Genomic DNA, 21,475 nt, shown 5'->3' on the forward strand with positions numbered 1-21,475 from the left:
TGTATCTATTACAAAACATCCACTTACACCCACCACAACCTCACAAGCAGAGCCCCACCCCCCCCCCCCCCCAGAGCACCGTAGCCAATGGAGAGTGAGCTGCGCTCGACAACAGCACAGTCGTCACAAAGGTAGCTCACGTGCAATTGGCCGCTCTGCGGCGACGGTAGGTGGATCTCAAAAACAAGGTTAACGTGGCCCCCAACGCTCACGATAACAAACCCTGGGTCACGTGTAAAAGCGTGATCGGCGCGATATTAAATTATGCTGCTTTGCTTCAGACAATGGGCACCAGGCGTGTGTGCCAGAGTAGGACCCTCCCACCCACCCACTGCCCTTGAGGAAACCGATACGGTTGCTATAACACGTAGGCTTTTGCGACCAATATTATTCATAATATAGGTTTTACTGGTAGGAACGAAGTGGACCAGCCTACAATAGATTATATCGTCCGTCCGTCCGTCCGTCCGACCGTCCGTCCGACCGTGTAGCAACATCGCCCCCTACTGCAAACACTTGGCATGACCCTACAAAAACCTTTAGACTCAGTGACGCTTTCCTGGCTAAACAAGTGTAACATTCCCTTATAATTCCCTCAGATAGCTTTTAATTAAAACATTTAAATTAATGAGGCTTTCCTGGCTAAACAAGTGTAACATTCCCTTATAATTCCCTGAGATAGCTTTTAATTAAAACTTTTAAATTCAAATTTTATAATTAAAACTTTTAAATTCAAATTTTACTCACAGCGCCCTAAAGCCAACAGCTATGCCTAAAGCCTCGAACTACGCCTATCACTCTCCCTTCGTATCGTACCCCCTCGTGTGTGCAAGGGAGTTAATGTTTTACAATGTTACATTCCCTGATGTTTTTAAATAGAAACATTTACATTTAAAGCTTTTACATAAATAATAAAAACTTTTAATTATAAAAATAATTAATTCAATCTGGTGCAATGATTCGAGGCAAGGAGGGAGAGGGTATTGTAATTATATAGATTGGTAATCATTCAAATGTTATTCATTGGTATTTGTTTCCCTTATAAGGAATTGTAATTGTATTTATTTTATAATACGCTTCCAGGCCGCACTAAGCCTGTAGCTGTCAGAGCGATTGAAATTATTTCTGTTTCTCTCAATTTCAATGGATTCTTGGCCAATAATAATTAGTTTTACACAACACTTCAACGTTATCAAAATTGAGAGAAACAGAAATAATTTCAATCGCTCTGACAGCTACAAGCTTAGTGCGGCCTGGAAGCGTATTATCAAATAAATACAATCACAATTCCTTATAAGGGAAACAAATACCAATGAATAACAATTGAATGATTACCAATCTATATAATTACAATACCCTCCCCCTCATTGCCTCGAATCACTGCATCAGATTGGATTGAATTGAATTAAATAATGACGTCACCCTGATGCTGCTCTATTTAAGACCGGAAGTAACAGGAGAGCTTCACCATTCTTGCCCGATGAAGCTGATTGTAATCATCAGCGAAACGTCGTACTCAAATTTTAAAATGCTGTTGATTCTCTCTTCAGCACACCGGTGGGCTAAAGAAGTAAATTAATTTGTCCTTTGAAAACTTGACACATTTTTTACTGTTTGGCCGTGTCGGGTGGTGGAGGGTTACAACACATTTATAAATAACGCGATCTGACCCAAAAACCTATATTATGGATACGGTTGCTGCCCTGCCGTTTACCAGGGCCGCGAGGCGCCCCGTGGCAGCTCGCTCCACACACCTACATGCCACGGGGACACTCGGCGCAGCCATACACCCACCTTGGAGCGCTGGGGTCCCCCTTCATTTGATCTTCGACCCGAGACAGCATTTCATCCAACTTGAAAACTTTCCTGCACAGGGACAGAGGGGCACGCGGGGCGGAGAGGGGTCAGGGTGAGCAGCAGAAAACCAGCAGCGACATCTGTCGGCAGAGAACAACCGATCGGTCCAGCGTTGAACGTGCATTTCGCGCTGCCACCCTCATGTGGAAAAGATGAAGCTAGCAAGCAGAGACAGAAAAACACAAAAGGCATTTCGTCATGTGAACGTAAACCGTGTTTAACTTGGCTCACAAGCAGACCTCGCTTAGTACTCAAGATGCGTTCCTGGAGACGTGAACATTCATCGAATCCGTGCTAAAAGGGTTCATTATACCATTGTATATATGGGGATGCATTCCCAACAGCATTACAGTTGATCATCGATTATCTGACTGCTTCCAACATTATCCGGCGGTCCCGGGCCGATCCGGTGAAACCGTTAAAGCTGCTCCAAAGGCTGTAACCAGTCCGGTGATCGGCACCGTTTGCGTGACAAAAAAAGTAGCTATGCTTGATTTCAATGTCAAATATTATATACAGTACATTATATCATTTTTCAATTTAAACACGTATATACATTTTCATGAGTAATAACGACAGTAATAAAAACAGAAACGATTCGGGGCCATCCAGCCTGAAGTGCGTGTAATTCGGCGTTCGCATCAGTCTGGCGATCGTAAAACACAAGTTGTTGAAACAAGAGTGTTGTTGTAGTCCTACGTATATCAGCCCATGATACCGAGTCTTCGAGATTAGAGTGGTAAGTACGGTACACAGTAAATTCGGTAACTTTTTACATTGGGATATTTATTTTTGTGTATTCGTAAGTTTATTTATGCCAATTTCATATAGTAAACAAATTTTAAATACTAAAAACATACAAAACACCGAAAAATATGTTATGCAAAAATAAGCTATTTTAAATGTGATTATTCGTTGATTTTTTTTTTATCCGGCGCCCCCTTCTCCCCGAAGCCGCCGGATAACCCATGATCTACCATATTTCTTTTGCATAAGCAATGAGGACTTCATTGGGGTATTTACTAATATATTTACCCAAGAATGTCAGTGTGTAACGCGCGTGACGTCACTCCACGTCGACCAGCCCCCCCCCCCCTCATTAATAATCATGAACAGGTTACGTCCTCCATATGGACCCGCCCCTCATTAATAATCATGAGCGGGTGACGTCACTCCACATCGAACAGCCCCCCTATTAATCATGAACAGGTGACGTCCTCCAAATGGACACCCCCCCCCTGCATTAATAATTAGCGGGTGGCGTCACTCCACATGGGGGGGCGAGGCGCCTCCTCCCCCCTCCTTAGCGTCAACTTACAACCCTCACTACAAAGGCAGAATCCTCACGTCACGCGATCTCCGTAACGCTATTGAGACATCGAAGTAAAAAGGACGTCATGATGAACAAGGGATTACAAATTTCACACGAATGGATGCAATGACTATCACGTCGGGGTCTGCTTTTCGCTTGCAAGTTTCAAATTTACTGCAATACACCCGTCCTTGGACGGGCAAAAGGTAGTCAGGAATATCACTCGTCACAATAACGATGGCAAACATTATTTAATAAATAAAAAATTATGTATTCTGATAACTGTACTCTTCGAGTGCGTTCTACTCTACTCTTCCTATGTGTCAGCGGTGGAAGATGAGGTTGTGGGTGCTGTTGCCCTCCCAATTTGGGTCATTCTCAGAGAAGAGCTCCGGGACCTCCGTGATCTTAGCGATGCCCTCAAATCGACATTTCTCTGGCGAGGTTTCTTTTTGGGGGAGACTGAGACTCCATCTTGGTCTTGCGAGTTCTCCTCCTTGGCTAAACAAATAGATTTTTTTTTCATGGAATCGTCACCACGAATCGTAATAATCGAATCAAGGGGGGTGGGGGGGTCTGATTGTCTGAGGGGCGCAAGTCGCCACTCTCATTGGCTGAGCGAATGATGGGGGCGGGGGGGACGTTTCCTCGACCAGCGCTGCTGCGTGGTGTTCTCACTACTAAGCATTTGGTAGATTATTTTGATTGTCTTATTTTTTGTAAACATTTTCTCCAGGACAAAGAGCCAAGAACAAGTCGGCTTTCTGAGGGTCACGCGCTAAGCGAGGTCTGCCTGCATTTTCCAGCTTTCCACTTAGTCAAACCCAATGAATATAGGTTACATAAGAACATAGCTTGAGATGTAACAAGTAGATTCCACGGTTAAATAAAATAAATACCAGGTGACTGAAAGTCAACACTGGCTGTTGTATGGCTGGACTGAACCCTGCCATGGGAATGTGCAATTTCCACTTCCAGCTCAGAGGAACCAATGGAGAACCGCCCATTTTATCGTTAGTGTGTGTAGACGCGCCGACTTTTTAAACATCCTAAGAGTCGTGAGCACAGCCTTGCTTATCAATGCTGCTTACACTGCCTCCTGCTGCTATGCTTTTAAACTTCCACCGCGTACATGTCGCCAAAACACTGAGCGACTATCCACCTCCATCTGTTTCCAGCCAAAGAATACAAAACACAGAATCACATCCATGCCTTTTACATTATTAATCTTTCAAGAGCGTTTAATCGATGAGCAAAATGCACCCTTCTCCACGCCTCCCGTCTCGATATAAATACAGCTCCTTCAAGAGCCGGGTTCGTCCACTCCCAAGGATTCTTTATCGTTCCAGAGGCAATGCAAACAGCCTGAGACACAGGCTCAACCCGCAAACAAAAAACGCTTGCTCCACTTCTCGCTGTGAGTGTGCGCCAGAAAAAACAGGGTCGTCATGGTCTGCAAGCCACATTTACACACACAGACACGCAGAAGCACACACATGCAGACACGTGCACACACGTATGAATACGTATGCAGACACGGAGACGTACACACACGCAGACACAAAGAAAAGAAACAAAGATTTCCTGTATAGCCTTAACAGACGATTTGGGCAAGGGCTGTTAGCGAGCATCTATGAAGGCCGGCACAGCACACGAGGGGGTGGGTGGCCAGCACCACGCTCGACCACCTTTGTCTCTCTGGTGGCAATGTTTACACATCGCATCAGGCACTCATTGGAGGCCGAGTCGACCTAGGGGAGGCCCAGGACCGGTTCATCGTCACCACCACTGGCCGTGAGCAGGAATTGAACTCGGGTCACCGGGTTCATAGTGCAGAGTGCTAACCACTGTGTTACCACTCCCCACACACGCAAACACCTACACGTACACGCAAACACCTACACGTGCACGTAGACACATACACACAACACACAAGCAGATATATACACACACACATTAAGAGGCGTACACACACGTACACATACACGCAGACATACACACAGATGCTAGGGACGATCAGGTTTGAGAAGGGGATATTAAAATATGCACACTCACACTTTTTCATGCATTTTTTATAACAGTGACCCCAGACACCAAAATGCATTACCTATTAAATTACCACTGCTACATTTCATAGAATTTTGGTTCCCATATAAAATGCTTCGTGTGCCAGTAGTTAATTTCAGGTCTCCTTTAAAAGGGACTCGTGATAGCATAGGTTATAAGAGTTGCACGTTTATAAACAAACTGGCTTACTGAATTGGTGCTCTCCTGATTACAAATTAAATCTGTCCATCTCTCTACCTATCTATTCACATGTAGACAAATAGCTTCACAATCTCTCTCATACAAAGACCCCCGTATAGCCTGAACTAACTGTTGGGTCAAGTGCTGTTAGCGAGCACCTACGAAAGCTGGCAGGACACACGAGGGGGTGGGTGGCCAGCACCAACCCCGGCCACCTTTGTCTCCCTTGTGGCGATGTGTACACACCGCACCAGGTATTTATTGGAGGCAGAGTCGACCTAGGGGAGGCCCAGAACGGGTTCAGATAATCGTCACTGGTGTTGGTTGTGAGCGGGAATTGAACTCAGGTCGCCAGGTTCATTGCCCAGTGCGCAAACCGCTGCCCTTCCGCTCCCCACATAAACACGTGCACACACACACTCTGGACGTACTGTATGCATGTAAACACGTTGAGCATCTCTACTACGACTACTGCTGCTGCACACCGGGTCTCAAGAGAGGTACCCCCTTCGTCACTTCACCGATGAGAAGGGGCTGTGTTTGCGTGATGGCGCCTTGCGTCTGCAGGGGCCGAGTGGTGCCCCGTCCCTGCAGGCTCGCACGCGCATTTTTGTGGCGTCGGCCATTATCGGCTTCCCAGCGGAAATTCGGCTGCTTTGGGGAGAAGGGAATTCCACCGCGAGTCAGTTTTTTTGTACTCCAAGCACGGTGGACGCAAGCATGAGCACGGCTCCGAGGGCCGTGGCCGGCACGTGCGCACGGGGTCGATCCTCGAGCGGCGGTTACGAAGCGCCAGGCGTCGTTAGCCGCACCGTAGCATTAGCAAGAGCACGCTAAAAGGCGAGGCTTTGATGTGCAAACAAGCGCAAACCCGAGTGCCGGGCAACCGCGACGCGTATTCATTACAGTCAAAACAAATGGTGCTCAAAACGGCGTGTTCGTAGATTACACACACATACACTAATATCTCCCGTGCAGCCACACTGACCGCTGGAGCAAAGTGTTGTGAGCGAGCGTCTATTAGGGCCACCGCAGCACTACAGCAGCACGGGACAGGGTAACGGTGGGGACAAAACAGCACGTGGCTGGCCACCTTCCATTTGTCCAGTTGTGCTGCTGACAAAAGTGTTTATCGGAAACTCATCTCAGGCCGAGTCACCCCGGAGGAATACCCAGGCGAGGTTCGGATACCAAACGCCGCGAATGTTACGTTGTCAGAAATTCAATGCAGGTCTTTGGGAATGGCCATGTGCAGGCGACTGCACCGTGTCCTACGTCCACTGCAGCCGCCACCACTTACGACACAACATTCGGATTGATAAAATTATCAGTAGAGTAGCGCATGTCATTTTAGTGCTGATCCAATAGAAATGCACATTATTATGATCACATTAGTATGTGAAATGTACAGAATAGTTTCACACGCCTCTTTAAGATAGTCTTGCAAAAAATAAAAATCCCACTTCATCCCAGCTTCAAGGGCTAACTACACCCGACACCCTGGCGGCACTCTGCACGCAAGCGGCCTTTACCTAAGAACGCTAATTAGTAACGAAAGATCGACTTTATTCCACAGCCACTGATCAAGCAGCACGTATCAGGCACGCGCGTCTGCGGTGGCAGGGGCGCACGCGCCAGCCCCTCGTCTCCCAACATCACCCTCCCGCTGCCGCTGGAGAAGGAATTAAGCAGCAGTTGCTATCGGGCCAGCGCGGAGTAACCCAGCACTCAGGTGGGTACGCCGCCTCCGCTGCCTCCACCGTAAGCCGCGTTCAAGCCGCCTCCCATTACTTGTGAATGTCAAAGCCTGGAATCGTGCCGGACAGGCAATGGGGGGGGGAGCCCTGCCACACAAAACAGGGGCCTCCATCCGTCACCAAACAAGAGCCCCACGCCGTACACAACTAAACGGGACAAAAGAAAACTATTATTCCAGGTAAGGCCCACTGAGCTATGTAGCTCTTTTTCAGAAGGGACCTGGGCCACAAAACGAGAGCTCAACGAAGTGGCTTATCGTGTGGAAATTTATAGCAGCCAAATACCATAACTGCATGATTCTAAATGTGGAGTTAAAAACCGGAGAACGGAGAAAAATCCACGCGCCCGGAGGGAAAAACGCAAAATCCAAATATACAGCAAGCATCGGGGGTTGGGATCGAACCCATGCGCTCCTGCATACCAGGCGAGGTAGTTAACATCTCTCCACCTCCGTACTTTCTCGAACGGAGAAAAAGGCAAATGAAGCAATGCAGCCTGACATTGTCTGGTGCGTTGGGTCAATATCAGGAGATTTGGGCCGGAAGGGACCGGTTTACTGCGAAGAATAAAAGTTGTTATCCAGCCAGCCGATGTCATGTTTGATGTGCACTCCTTGCAATTGTTGAGAGCACTTTATGATGATGTTTGTGAAATGCTCTTTGGGGATAAAAACATTTGTTTTAAGTGCCTATATTTTTAAAAACACACACAAAAATACTATTGTTGTCACTTCCAGTTGTTTGTATATCCCAAGTGATAACAAGTAGCTCTCTGCAATGGGCTGTCCTACCCCCCAGGCAAGTGGCGATACCCGATGTCATTTTTAACGGAGCCAAACAATGGAAAGGCAATCTTCCCCAGTGGGTAAACTCAAAATAAGCGGCCGACTCCCACATCATATCCGGAAGCATTTGCAGTTCTCACCCAGTCAGGTTTTCAAAATATTTTCGGCTAAGCCACTGCTGTCATACCTGAAACCGCCTACGTGTGACTCAATCGACCATGACGGAAAGGCCATTTTCAGACATTTTGACAATGGGATGTTTTATTTTACTGCACCTAACTTTCAGCACTGCCTATATACACCGTTAACTGTCAAGCAAACATGAGCCTGTAGTTTTTACGCCACGAATAACCGTAATCTATGCAATGTGAGTCCAAGCATGTCTGCCAACATTTTGCCGAAACCGACCTGTGCGGTTGAGAGTGAAGGATGCTACGCATTGCGTCTAATTGCCACCGGAGCCCGCCATAAACCACAACGGTCACCATCGCATTTATCTCATTCACAAGTAACACACAACAGTGCATCACCTTTGAACAAATAAACGAGCGCTTTGGATTTGGACCAAACAAATTTTGGGTGCCGACCTGCTCCGAGCATTTCTGCTGAACGAACGCGCACCCCCCACAAAGCAGGGCGAAACACTGCACACGCCGCTTTGCTAAACGGGGGCGAGGATTAAGCGAGAGAGTCGAATGTGCAAGCCATGCGCACAAGCTCCAAGCTCGCGGTGGAAGAGCTCTGCCACCGGTGGGTTTGGGAGTTCACCGACAGCGGCGCTCGCAGCCAGTGGGGGGAGGGCGGGGGCACATCCAGACACGTGGTCAATCCGGAGCAGATTAATCCTAATTAACCCTTCAGGTACCTGGTATTGACGAGACCGCCTGTGCTCAAGGTGATTTAATCATTTATGTGCCACTTATTGCCGAGCAGTGGTTTTGGCAACGGGAAGCCATCTTAGTTCAGCACAATTCATTTTTAGCCACGTGAGCATTACATTTTTGTAGCTCTTATTTGGTAATTCGAGGCGTTATAACATTAAGATGACTCTTAACCACAGCGTACATTTGCCTGTCCAAGCCAAATACTATTAATATAACTCTGAGAATACTCAGTAACAGGTGCATAGTGAATGCATTGCTTCTGTGTCGGGTGGTGGCGGGTTTAACAACACATTTATATTTACGCGATCTAACAAAAAAACTACTATGGATATTGGTCGCAAAAGCTTACTACGTGTTAAACTGCATTTCTTCTCCAGCACAAATACAGGAGGCAAGCGGGAAAGGTGAACAATTCAAGAAACCTGAAGCAATGACAAAAGAAGCGCCCATTGAAAGGCACAATATTGCAACGCCATAACCATTTACAGCCTAATCACGAGGGTTTACTACTTTACAAAGTGCAGCATGCGAGCAACAGATACCAGAGGGGCTAATTGGTCATAACCTCAATTTTAATTAAAAGCCCTCGATTATAATATGCTGTGTAAAACGACAGCGAGGCTTTTACGTGGAGCTGATATTATTCAAAGCAAACCCCTCGCGTGGCCATCGCACGCACGCGTGACGACAACGATGATTACAGCAAACACATTTTTCAGCATTGTAATAATACTTGCGCAGCTCATCATGTTTACTGCGTCGTATTGTCTTTTGAGGGTGGGGCAGGTGTGCGCCTTAACGAGCTGCGGAGAGGCTTTTCGGCTGCTTAGTGACAGCTGAAACCGGCACCGTTGGCAGTCAGGACTTGAGAACAGGTTTGGTGGCGACGGCGGAAAGGGGGGCTTGTTGCGTGTGTTCAGGATGATCGGTAGAACGATACCTCCTGTCCGCGGTGCCCATAAGCCGAACGTCAGAAAGGGCGCTTGTGGCGTGCAGCAACTGAGAGCGCCGTGCACTTAACTGGCACGAACGTTGAGCATTACGTTATGCTCACGATGCATAATACATCCAGCCATACGCGAGAATTGATTGCTGGTGATTTACGCGACGGTAATCACATGCAAACGACGTGCTCTTACATGCGTACGAGAGAACAAAACTGTAAAACCAAGAATACAATTCGGGAGAGAAAAAAACATGACAAGAAAAATCGAATCCAATCGCAACCCCGAGTCGTGAAAAGTAATCGAACCGCTGGCGGAGTGAATTGACCAATGCCTTATGGATACGCCGTGGCAATGTGGACGTAAGTGGCCCCCACTTCTCAATTGCCTGGGTGTCTGCATTACCTCAGCCGTGAGCCACATTCAATTACGTAAAGAAAATAGGACGCGTCTGAACACGCCGATTAAGCTTCCTTCCTCTCGACAGGCAGCAGCAGCAACAGGCACAGGGCCCTCTACCCAGAACCGAGAGGCCTCTCCTTCTCAAGACGCGGAGCGGCAACGAGGAGCCCAAATACAGTGAGGAGAGGGAGGCCGTTTGTGTCTAAAGGTGTCTGTAAAGTGGTGACGCTCAAAGCGCAATTCATTTGAAGCAAGCGGTCAAAGGAAGAGGTCAATTTTGAAGCCATTTCTCCATCAAACAGCACTGTATTTATAACCCATTTTACACACACACAGATGGACAAACTGGTGGATTTCCCCACACTTGCCGACCGCACATACACACACACACGGACACATGTATAGACACACACTCTTCATCAGACACGAAAGTCGCTGCTACGGGTAGCTGTGTGCATTATGCACCACGAGGCAGCTGTGTACATGCCGGTGGGTGCAAGCTACAGTACTGTATGTAGCCTTGCGCGCAAGCGAGACCCCGCACGGCCGGCACAAAACGCCGCGCCAGCTTTGAGGGGCGACTGCGCCAGGTTGTGCTGTAAAAGCGCTGCTCAGAACTCAGGCGTGGACTCGGGAGAAAATAGCCCCTTGGTAACGCACGCACAGCTGGACTACTCCGCATCGCCGGGTCGCGAGGGCATCACCATCGGCGGGACCCCGGGCCGCTGCATTATATATGCCCGTCAAAGACACTCGGGTAGCCCTGCTTCCCCGAAGAGAACGTGGAGGCGAGTGCTGTTGGGAACCACCTGTTAAGACCGTAACGGGCCAAGTCGGGGTGGTGCGGCCGGAACCATTGCTGACACACTTTGTTTCCCCTGTGCTTTTGCTGGCATGCCACACAAGCTACTCAAATGTGGCACAGTCAACCTTGGGGAAGGCCCTGGACAGGTTCAGAACCTACTTGCCACCAATGTGCATCAAAGCTGGTAATCTATCCCTGGTTGGCAAGACGGTAGCGGAGGACATCACAATACTGCTTTCCCAATATTCCTTCCCTTTCAACCCCCTAGGCTTTTAACACCTCAATCCCTCCCCTCTACAATAACCGCACAGAATTAAATGACAGTCTTCTCCACACAAGTACACCGCGTTATTTGTAAAGGATCTTGAGATATACTGTAATAGCATTTCGATGCTTTAGAATATCTAAATTGTATTTTATTAAAAATTGGTACACAGAATCTCACACACACAAACTGTACAACCACAAATACGTGTGAACTATACTGCTTGAATAATGTCTTAAGCGCGTAAACACTGCGAAACTAAACACTACACACTATCATTATTTATCCTCCTCCCGTAACCACAGGGCTCCCCTGCAGTTGTTGTTTTTTTTTCCACAATGCTGACAGAAGGAATCCTACCGACACAGATTATTTAAAATGTTTTTTTTTTCAAGAGCGTACAAAACTGGCTACCCTAAAGGAAATGGCACACGTGCTCTGTGGGTCAGTAGTACACACACAAACCATGGCAGATGCGGACACCTGATGCACAGGAAAAATAAAAACTCATTCCAGTGTGCGACTGTGGGCATCCACAACAGACCATACAGCAATGTAACGACGCAACGCCCGATCCACAAATACGCAGGAGATATCGCGGCGGTACACTTCGCTGCTCCCGACACAGTTGTTTGCCTTCACCACCTGAATGTGAAATTGTAGTTGTTACTCTGCATATACATCAGCAGCCATATGAAAGAAGTAGCAGTACACACTCCACCCACCCCACACTGTATTCACAGGATAGCGCGCGAACCCAACTGGCATTACGTAATGGTCCCGCGGTTTCCAAAAAAAATTCTCAGATTGATACGAAAACCTTTTTCTTTTCCCTCAATAAACTACGCACCAAGTTCGCTGCCCACACTCGGGGATTTCCCAAAGTTGGCGACGTTCGGCACAGTTTGAACGAAACAATAGCCTCGGCGATGACCGAGAGGTCAGTTGGGAGAAAACCTTAACTGGATCATTTTACTGCTCACCCACAAGGCCGAAAAGCAACGTGGAAATTTCCGCTAAGTTGTCGAAAAATGTGTCCACATGTACAAAGGCCAACAAAGTCAGTTACAAATCCTATAACTATGACTCATCCTCAATAAGTCATACACAATGTATACAAAAATGTACAAGGCACCGCGTTATGAGGACACGCCACGCCTTTGATGGTCCGGCTGCAGTGAGTGTGGTTGAAACCAACCCAAGGTTACATTTTTTTTTAAAAGAAATGCTGCTGGGGACACAATCTGGAAAAGCCCAATATGCTGGTGAATTAAATGTTATTTCCTTACACTGATTGAACAACCACCCCTTCCCCACCCCCCCATTACCTACTTGTCTGTTTTAATGTAGGTCATCAACACAGCAAGTTTCAGCAAATAACGATAAGAAACATCCAGAGGTGAGTGACCATCGTGGACTATTACTGCCGGTTTTTATTTTTCCAGGTAAGGCCCACTAAGCTATATCGCTCTTTTTCAGAAGCGACCTAGCCACAATTGATAGCCCACATAGTGGCCTTATCATGTGGAAATATATAGCAGCCAAATACTCCAAACACATGTGGATTTTAAATGTGGAGGGAAAAACTGGCGGACCCGGAAAAAACTCCACACGACCACGTGGATAGACATGCAAACTCCAAATATACAAGTCTCAGGGTCGGGATCGAACCCACGAACTCCTTCATAGCAAGTTAGGTAGTTAACATCTTGGCAACGTGTAACAGCCACCCCTCCCCCCCCATTACCGACATGGCTGTGTTAATGCAGGTCGTCACTGCAGCAAGTTTCAGAAAATAACGATAATAACAGCCAGAGGTGAGTGACCATCGCAGACAGTGACGTTACCCGAACGTGTTGGAGGCAGCCAGCTGTAGGTTTTGAGCACTAAGAAACGTCTTCGAGTGTCAACAGCCATCGTATACAAGGGCAACTTTAACAACAGGAACCTAACACTCACCCAACTGTCTCTTACTGGGAACAACTGCCACCCATTAAAGCAAAGTGTTCTAAACACTAGCGCAATAAAAAAAACTTGAGAAAGAAAGGGAAGATAAATGACTGTTTTCCAATGTTTAACAGCAGAGGTCAGGTCTGCTATGTGACCCTGGCAAACCTTTTGGTCGGACCAAAGGTTCGCCTTCCAAGGTCCCGTTAGGTTCCGACAGCTCTGTGGAGAATGACTCGAGTCCACGAAAGCCAAGACACGTATCCCATCTCAAGGGCACAGATGAAAATACATGCAGTTTTGCAGGTGGGAAAACGGACTTCGTTGATATAAATTATTATCAAAAATGCATTCAATAAAACGAGAGGCTTTCCGCGGCTCTATCCGCGAAACAAAACTATGTGCATGTTTACCTCGCTGCTCGCCAAAGAACACAGGAGGCTACGAAGATATTCTTTGATGGGGGGAATTCAGTCAGCAGAACTGTTTAACATCATGAAAATTCTATTTTTAACTAACCCCAGCAGTTACACCAATTGATAACTTCACTCCACTCAAATTTGTTTGCCATTTCGCATCATATCCGTGCTTGTTCGCGGTTATAATACACACGTATTTTAAGCACTTTGTTTACAAAGAGAGCAGCATGCAGCGGTGTGTATGCAAATTAAGATTTTAAATGCACATATATTTAGTGCAGCAACACTAAAGCCCGGATGCATTCACCCCCCTGGAGATTGGATCAATCGTCACGATTCTGGCTCGCGATTGGATTCGAGAGTAAACGTGGCGAATCAAGCGGCTGCAGCAAGGGTCATGTAAACCGCATTACATGCAACATATACAAATATAACATTAGCGATTCTTACATGTGCATGTAAATCCATGTATTATTAAGCCCGAGCTTAACAGCAGCACTGGCATTGTAGAATTTAGGCATAAACAAAACAGCCCTTCACCGCCTGAACATCGGCGACACTCTCAACCACAAAACAACATCTGCACGTGTCATCTTTTGTCAAATATCCTACTTGTCTCTCCGTTCTTAGCCCAATAATAATACGTGACCCGAATTTTTACGCACTTTCTTTTTTATCTTGTACTACAATGTGTTTGTGGCACCAAGGACACAAGACAACTTGTTTGCCATCTGAATTGTCACAACAACAGCAAACAAGCATTCTTTACCGCGATATAAAATTACTCGCGTACATTCTTTTATCAGGGCACACGTAACCTTTTTTTGGATAATGTATTTTGAATATTTATCACCATCTGCCATGTAACGTGCATGAGCGCACGGCCACCTACACAAAATGTAAACGAAGCACCGCATCCACTCTGGCAGCTGCGGCCAGCCGGCTACTCCGAGCAAACAAAACAAACGCAAAATAACAGTCATTTGACGTGATGTACCTTTTTTCGCTGGTTGACTTGGAGTTTTTATGAGGCATGTAGGTCAGAGTTCTGTGTAAAAAAATCGGCTGGAAACAAAGAGAGACACGCAGAGATGTTCCTATTAGAATGGTGACAGTGCATGCCTCCACACGGGACACATCTTCTTGAGCAAACTAAGTAGGCCAACGTCACGTTTAGACCTTGGATAGACCAGGAATGGCCAAAGTTTACCAAAAGGGGGGTGGTAGCATTAGCAGGTTGGCCCACGCCTGAGTGTGGGAGAAAACTGGGAAATGCTTTCTGCCTTATTCGGAAACACGGATAGGGAATCGTCAACATAACCAGAGCACTTCATCCGAGGCTGGTGGGCAGGAAAAAATATACGTGCGCTCTTCCAGACAACAACATCCCCCGTGAAGGCACCGTCTGCGAGCAAATGTCCAGAAACATTTCATAACGGATAAGGCGCAAAGAGCATTCAGCCTCAATGCCACAACGTAACGAAACAATTAACAATATAAAGGTACGCTTCACAAGCAGTGGGCAAAACTCTGGGACACGGTAATTAAACAATGAGAAGTTGCCAAGGATTGTCTGGAGTTTTTCCAGGATTGTGCCGCACGACTCGGTCTAGTGCTCACAGCATGACAAACCAATGATACCTCTCCTAAAAATACACCACGCGTTTCAATTGCACGTTTCACTCTTGGCAATGGATCATCGGCAGAAAAACCAGTCTGCGTTACAAACAAACATACATAATTATTGGGGTTATGTCGCCAGGTGAATGTGCGTCTGAGTGCACTCACCGCTATTAGGTTTCTTGTCCGGAGAAAGCGGTAAATTTGAGTTGGCTCTGCAAAAAAGCAATCATGCCAAAAGATAAGACATTATTGTACAATTACACATGCATAAACATTCTTGGTGCGTGTGCATGTACACACTCTATGGTTGTGTGTGTACACAACAGAACACACAAAGAACGTGTACCTACACGGTGTGTGAGCAACCAATAGCGCGACAGCACGTTGTGTGAAGTGAAATATTTGACCTTACAATTCATGCATTTGGATCTAGTGGCCAACATGGACAGGAGGCCACGATGAGAAGCTATAACGTCGTGGTACCTGCTGCCTTCAAGTAAAAGCAGCTTCTCTGTCATACGTTCCCTTTCAGCGAGACTTGCTCTGATGTCAATTACCAAGTCCACGTACGAACACGGGTATTTATTTAGAAAACATCGACATGTTCACGGGAAAACATGAAATGCAACAGCTTAAAACACACACACACCATGCAATTGTGTACAATGTAAAATTCTCTAAGGGCAATGTACTCGTTGGTATTAAGCCATTTGTTTTGCAATTGTTTGATAATACGGTTTACAATTACATTTAATATCCTCCTCCCATGCACTGAGATTTGTTTTTACTTTAAATAAAAATTATAAGGTCATCCTTCAGAGATATCGTCATCTCAGTGGACTTGCATGCTTTAAACTGCGCTCATACGTTGCGTGTAAAATAGACGTATGACTTAAGTCTGCCGTCACCTTTTTAAAGGACCTGTTTATAACAGGGGTGCACACACCTCACAGTGTCCACCTGTACTCGGGTGTAAAGCACACAAGATGTGTTGTATGCGCAGCAAAAAAACTGCAGATGCTCACACAAAAGTATGACTTTACGAGCTTGGCGTGCTACGCTTGTTGGAGAATTCATCAAATTTCTTAGACCACCAATTCCGAGAACAAGTGTCGCCAGATAGGGTGGATACAGCCCCACCACCACCAATGACGCTGCCTATCCAGCTCGTGCTGCGATCAGCAGTTAACCTGGCGCAAGCCTACACCTCCGTTCACTTTCCTAGCGAGGTGTTTGCTTTGGGGCTAGCTTCTAGCTAGCTAGTAGCCAGGCTGCATCTATAAACAGTGCTGCATAACGCACCTAGATTGCATCAAATACTGCACACGCAATGCCTCTCTCGCAAGTTCACAAACAGGCGACTGCATTTCATGACGATGCACGGTGATGACAAAATGGGCGAGCTAACTGCCAAAGAGAACATGTGGTGGTGGTGGCGGCGTGTGGATGTTTATGTGAACGTGTGTATGTGGGAGCAGCGTAATTGCTGCTGGCTCCTGAGTAAGGGCAGTGGCCTGAAACGTCTACTCAGGTTTTTTTCTTGCTATGTATCAGGAAAATTACATGTTCGTTTTTACATTGTATGTGTGTATGCACGTATATACACTCGCATATATATGTATGTGTATATAAATACACAAACATGTACCCTTGTATTTGTAACGGGTTATTTGAAATGGCACTATGCAGGTTTAGGTCTGTACACTGAAATATGTTTGTGGCTAATAGGGCCAAGTTTATTTGCAAACGGAGTACATTATTTCGTTAAGTGGCGAGGTCAACGTTTTGTTTGTACTTTGGCAATCTCTGCACCTGTGTGTGAGCACGTGTGTGGACATGTCCACTCATTCATGTGTTTACATGTCTGTAAACTAGATTTACTTGCTGTGCATATATGCACGTGTGTATACACGTAAAATTACATGGCGTGTATGGCTACATGTACATGTCACATATATGAATTGAACGATATATCCATGGAGGCTGCATATATATCAACTCTTTACACACGTCTGGGTAGATGTGTCAATATTAAACCGTTTGGTACACACCTGTACAGGTGTATACCAAACGAAACCCTTGTTTGCGTGTGAAGATTGTGTAGGTTTGGGGAAATATAAATACCTTGCGCTATAATTTGCAACGTTTTGGACAATACAATGTCTATTTTGTCTGCTACTTATAGTATATATGCATACGTTTTACAATGCATGTGTGCATGGTACGTGTAAACATTCTGCAAATATTTAAGAAAATGTTTCCTGTGATTTTTGGATATATCTATGTGTTTGTGTACAATGCGTTTCCACTAATGTCAACCCATTGCATGTGTAATGTGTTTGTGCATTAACAATGTGTTGGCGTGCAAACGCAGCGGATTCACATTGGTACACGCGAATACGCAGCGGATCTTACTGGTGCATGGTATGTACAGTACAGTATTTAAGTTGTTTTGGGTGTGCACGTTGTTTGTTTAGAATACACACGTGTGTGTAGTACACGCATGTGTACGTCCTGCATACACTGCCTACACATTGCGCACTGCGTGGCCTGTACCAATGCACGTGTACGCACTTCGTGTACCCTATAATGTCGGTGTCACAAACAATCACGAGATATGTGAAGACTACTGATCGTCTTTTGCATGGACATATAGCCGTGAACATGTCACACTGTGTACGTGCAAGTTACGCTTTGAGTGTATACTCTGTGTGTACACAATTACAATGCGGGTGTATTGCAAGAACAGTGTAAATAAACATGTAAATGGATATTTAAAGGATTATCATGCCAATGTGTATATGATGTTATAACGTGTATGGCTTGGGTAATGTGAAATACGTGCGTACGTGTCGACGAGTGTGTGAATGAATGTCTATGTACATACATTATGCATACTGTATGAATGCGTGCACGTGTGTACGTGCGCATCGGTGTGTATTAACGTGTACGTTCACGTGTTGTGTGTGCATTAATGAATGTACCGGTGCAAATGCAAATTGTGTGCATCGTGTACCCATGAGTTGTGCATCATTGTGTGCATTGATGTGTGCGCGTGAAACCGCGAATGTGGATTCATGTGTACGCATGTATATACATTCTGTGCATTCATGTGTTTATGAATGTATGTATGCATGTGTGTACGTACGTGCGTACACGCGTATACATGTGTGTAAACGTGTTCATTCATGTCCGCATGTTTTCGTGTGTGCACGTGTAGACATGTGTGCAGACGTGTGAGAACTTGTGTGTGTGAACGTGTGCGCACACGTGTGCACACGTATGAACGTGTACGCACGCGTGTGCACGTGTGAACGTGCGCGCGCACGTGAATGCACGTGTTGACGCGTGCAGACGTGTGTGAACGTACGTATGCACGCGTCTGTGTGTACGTACGTGTGTGTACACGTGTGAACGTGTATACGTTACACAAACAAAACGCGGAGCCATGTCTGGCACCACAATTTCTTTACGGCCCTCGTGTCGAGCAAAAACAAAAAAATCCCAAGCCCACCCAACCCCCACAACAACAACCACCACCACATCGACATCGTAACCTCAAGGCACGGAATGTTTTAGCACGGAGGGATGTGGAATGAAATAATAAATGGCGAGAGGCAGCCGGGACGCGGCGTCTCGCCACGGCTACAGCACAAAGTGCAAGACAAAGAACCACACCGGCGACGATTCGTGGCGAGACGCGAATAGCAACAGCAGAGCCACTCCACCACCATCATCATCAGTCTTTAACAACACTCAACATCATCATCCTCATGCCACCATCATAATCATCCCATGCACACAAGTGATAGACAAAAGAACGAGGGTGGGTGGCGGGGTGAGACGTACGGAGTCGATACTCGACCACTCACTTTAACCACTACCTACCATCGCAGCAAAGCCTTCCAACACCCTCGCCCACCATCATCATCACGATGCCATCATCACCATCGCAAACACACAAGCGATAGACAAAAGAACGGGGCCATACCGTGGTGAGACGAACACAGCCCCGCAGTGGCTCAACTCTCAACCGCGCAACCACCATCATCATCACCACCACCAGTCTTTAACAACATTCACCCCCATCATCAATCACAAACTCACTCGGTCTAAATGTAATAATACTCTTTATACACCGCCCGACCTCCTCCCCGCCAGTCTAGAGCTTTTCCCACAATCGGGTCGCGTTGTTGTTGTATGTTTCGTGATACATATGCGCGCGTGTTTATGTAAAATTAAAACACACACAGGCACACGAGAATCATTAAGCTTCTAGGCGATCAAAGAGAGAACGGGAGAGAGAATAGTCACGAGCAGAGTGGGGAGAGAAGACCAGGCGACCGACGAGAGAGGGAAGAAAAATGAAAGGTTACGGGAAATAAATCGACGGTAAATACAAGAGAAAGGAGGCGATAGGGGAGAAAAAGAAACGAGAGAAGACGAGTGGGGAAGGGCCAAGACGGAGGGAAGGAAGCAAGGGGAGAGTGGGAAGATCGCCGCGAGAGCCACGAGGAGGAGGCGGGAGTCGTCCCCGCGTTTTTCAAGTTCTCGGCACCGGGGCCCGGCAACGGCCGCAGAGCCTCGCGCTCGCCTGGCCGCGCCGGCCGGCAAAGCGGCGCGCGGGCCCGCGGGGGACTCGGGGGGGGGGGGGGGGTGTGCCGACCGACTTCTCTCCCTCCCCTGCCTCCCTCCCTCTACCCGTCTCCCGAGCCCGGCGGATCTCACTCTCAAACGCCTGCATGAAGAGGTCGTGGTCCGCCTGTATCTGCTCCATGCTGGCCTTCTTGTTGCAGGAGGCGAGCGCTGAGGAGGCCGTGGCCGAGGAGGAGGAGGCGGCCTTGCCGCTGGCGTGTTTGTTGGGGGCCATGCTGCTGCTGCTGCTTCTTGCTGCTTCGTCTTCGTCTTCCCGCGGAGCGCGACTCCCTCTCCCCTCCTCCTCCTCACGGTCTGGCGGCGGAGACGAGGGGGGAGACGAAGGGAGGAGGGAGCGGGAGGAGGGAGCGGGAGGGGGGCACCGTGAAGGCGAGCGAGAGGGGGCGCCGTACGAACCGCGGGGGTCGGGAGGTGGGGGCGATGTGGGGGGGTGGTGGGGGGGGTGACCGAGGGGGTGAAGGAGGCGCTGGTGGTGGAGAAGGCGGTGACCAAGGGGGTGAAGGCGGTGGTGGTGAAGGCGGTGGTGGAGGGGGTGAAGGCGACGGTGGAGGGGGTGAAGGCGACGGTGGCTGATGTGAATATCGATAGCCTTGAAAGTAGTGGAGATGGTCGAAGGGATGGTGATGATGGTGGTGGAGTCGATTGAGTGGGTGGTGGTGATGGTGGTGGCGCAGATCGTGGCGGTGGAGTTGTTGAAGGTAGTGGTGGTGGACGAAACCGTTTCAGGATGGAAGGTGGTGGAGGTTGTGATGGCGGGGTGATGATGTGATAGGACGGAGCTGGTGGAAGTTAGGTGGTAGTCAAGTCGGTGGTGGTGTTAATAAACGCCGGTGGTGAGAGGGGAAGGGATGGGTGGTGGCGACAGAAGGCGGCGGGGTTGTGCTTCTGGTTAACGTTTAATTGTGATGATTAATGGGGAATTGTGTCGATGACTAACATCGTGGAGTTGTGCTGATGATTAACGTGGTGGTGGTCGAGTTGTAGTGCTGGTGGTGGCCGTGGTGGTGAAGTTGTGCTGATGATTAAGGTGGTGTTGTGGTGGTGGAGTTGTTGCTGATGATTAAGGTGGTGGTGGAGTTGTGTTGATGATTAAGGTGGTGGTGGTGTTGTGGTGGTGGAGTTGTTGCTGATGATTAAGGTGGTGGTGGAGTTTTTGTCGTGGTGAAGTTGTGTTGATGATTAATGCGGCGGTGGAGTTGTTGCTCATGATTACGGTGGTTGGTGGTAGTAGTGGTGGTGATGGACGCGGAGGAAGAAGCTGCTGCTGCTGGTGGTGGTGGTGACGGCGAGAGCTGTCGAGTGACTGCGAGAGACCGACCCTGCCTCGGGGGTTCTGGCTGCTGGCGAGTAGCAGGAGGAGGTGGGATGGGGCGGTCGCTCTCTCCCTGCGGTTCGGTATCGGGTCCAGTCCACGCCAATGCTCTGATGGCACGAGGTTTAGAGGTGCTGCCCTCCTACCAGAGTCTCTGTCTGTCCCTCTACTCGTCTGTCCTGTAACTTCACGTCTCCCCGTGTCTCTTCCTCGTGGCTTGTGCTTACCCCCGGCCTGTTCCCCTCTCGCCTTGCTTGCTG

The 21,475-nt window shown here is 47.6% G+C and overlaps 1 protein-coding gene across 6 annotated transcripts in view; it reads right to left on the reverse strand.

Moving 5' to 3' along the window:
- Positions 1-21,339, reverse strand: part of SUZ12 (SUZ12 polycomb repressive complex 2 subunit) — a 57,725-nt gene extending 36,386 nt beyond the window's left edge. For 3 of the 6 annotated variants that reach the window (XM_078872972.1, XM_078872971.1, XM_078872970.1), the window contains exons 1-4: positions 19,976-20,311; positions 15,413-15,459; positions 14,622-14,689; positions 1,795-1,866 (exon numbers count right to left, since the gene is read on the reverse strand). In XM_078872972.1, the coding sequence (XP_078729098.1) occupies positions 1,795-1,866; positions 14,622-14,689; positions 15,413-15,459; positions 19,976-20,117 (329 nt within the window). In that variant the 5' untranslated portion in view covers positions 20,118-20,311. Of the gene's footprint in view, positions 1-1,794; positions 1,867-14,621; positions 14,690-15,412; positions 15,460-19,975; positions 20,314-21,116; positions 21,133-21,221 lie in introns of those variants that run through there. The other 3 variants (XM_078872967.1, XM_078872968.1, XM_078872969.1) reach the window with 3 other exon arrangements.
- Positions 21,340-21,475: the final 136 nt, after the last annotated feature.

This window comes from Lampetra fluviatilis, chromosome 35, assembly GCF_964198595.1.
Source record: "Lampetra fluviatilis chromosome 35, kcLamFluv1.1, whole genome shotgun sequence".
NCBI classification, from domain to species: Eukaryota; Metazoa; Chordata; class Hyperoartia; order Petromyzontiformes; family Petromyzontidae; genus Lampetra; species Lampetra fluviatilis.